At 41.7% G+C, this 585-nt stretch overlaps 1 protein-coding gene across 1 annotated transcript in view; it reads left to right on the plus strand.

Moving 5' to 3' along the window:
• LOC138862744 (protein argonaute-4-like) overlaps nt 1-384 on the plus strand; it is a 938-nt gene extending 554 nt beyond the window's left edge. Inside the window, exons 3-4 of the mRNA XM_070125887.1 lie at nt 91-251; nt 349-384. Coding sequence (XP_069981988.1) covers nt 91-251; nt 349-384 — 197 coding nt within the window. The remainder of the gene's footprint in view (nt 1-90; nt 252-348) is intronic.
• The last annotated feature ends 201 nt before the right edge of the window (nt 385-585 follow it).

A 585-nucleotide genomic window follows, 5' to 3' on the forward strand; every position in this document is an offset into this window, starting at 1 on the left:
TTTATACTGAATATAGTCTTCTCTTGAAAGGACCATAAAATTGCGAATGATAACTATGATTTTATAATGGCTAATGTTCTGTTTTTACAGCCTGTATTAAAACCGTAGGAGACTTGGAGATCAGGGTCATTACCCAGTGTGTGAAGAAGAGGTGTGTCGAAGAATGCAGATTCGTAACCATTGGCAACCTACTCTTCAAGATTAACGCTAAGATGGGGGGCATCAACACTATCTGGAGTCGTAGACCAAAAGTATGTTTTCGGCATATAATACATGGAACTTTTAAAAAAATCCCATAGGTAACATAACGAGAATATAAAACTCACTTGCTTCGTGTGTGCTGACCAGATAGCTCTAGTACTTAATATCGAATGCCACGCTTAACCGCGTGGCCCTGCCGTGCCCCCGAAGGGGCGTTGCCCCTGCCGGGCATTCATGGTACTTACACATTATCAGCACTTGATTATTTCCTTTAAACGTCTATCATACGAACATATTTGCGACAACAGGATGGTAGTAACTCTTCAAACCGCGCACTTGGCATAATCCTCTTTGTGGCAACTTGGCTCAAACTTCTCAATCTCA

This window comes from Penaeus vannamei, chromosome 1 (genome assembly GCF_042767895.1).
Source record: "Penaeus vannamei isolate JL-2024 chromosome 1, ASM4276789v1, whole genome shotgun sequence".
NCBI lineage: Eukaryota > Metazoa > Arthropoda > Malacostraca > Decapoda > Penaeidae > Penaeus > Penaeus vannamei.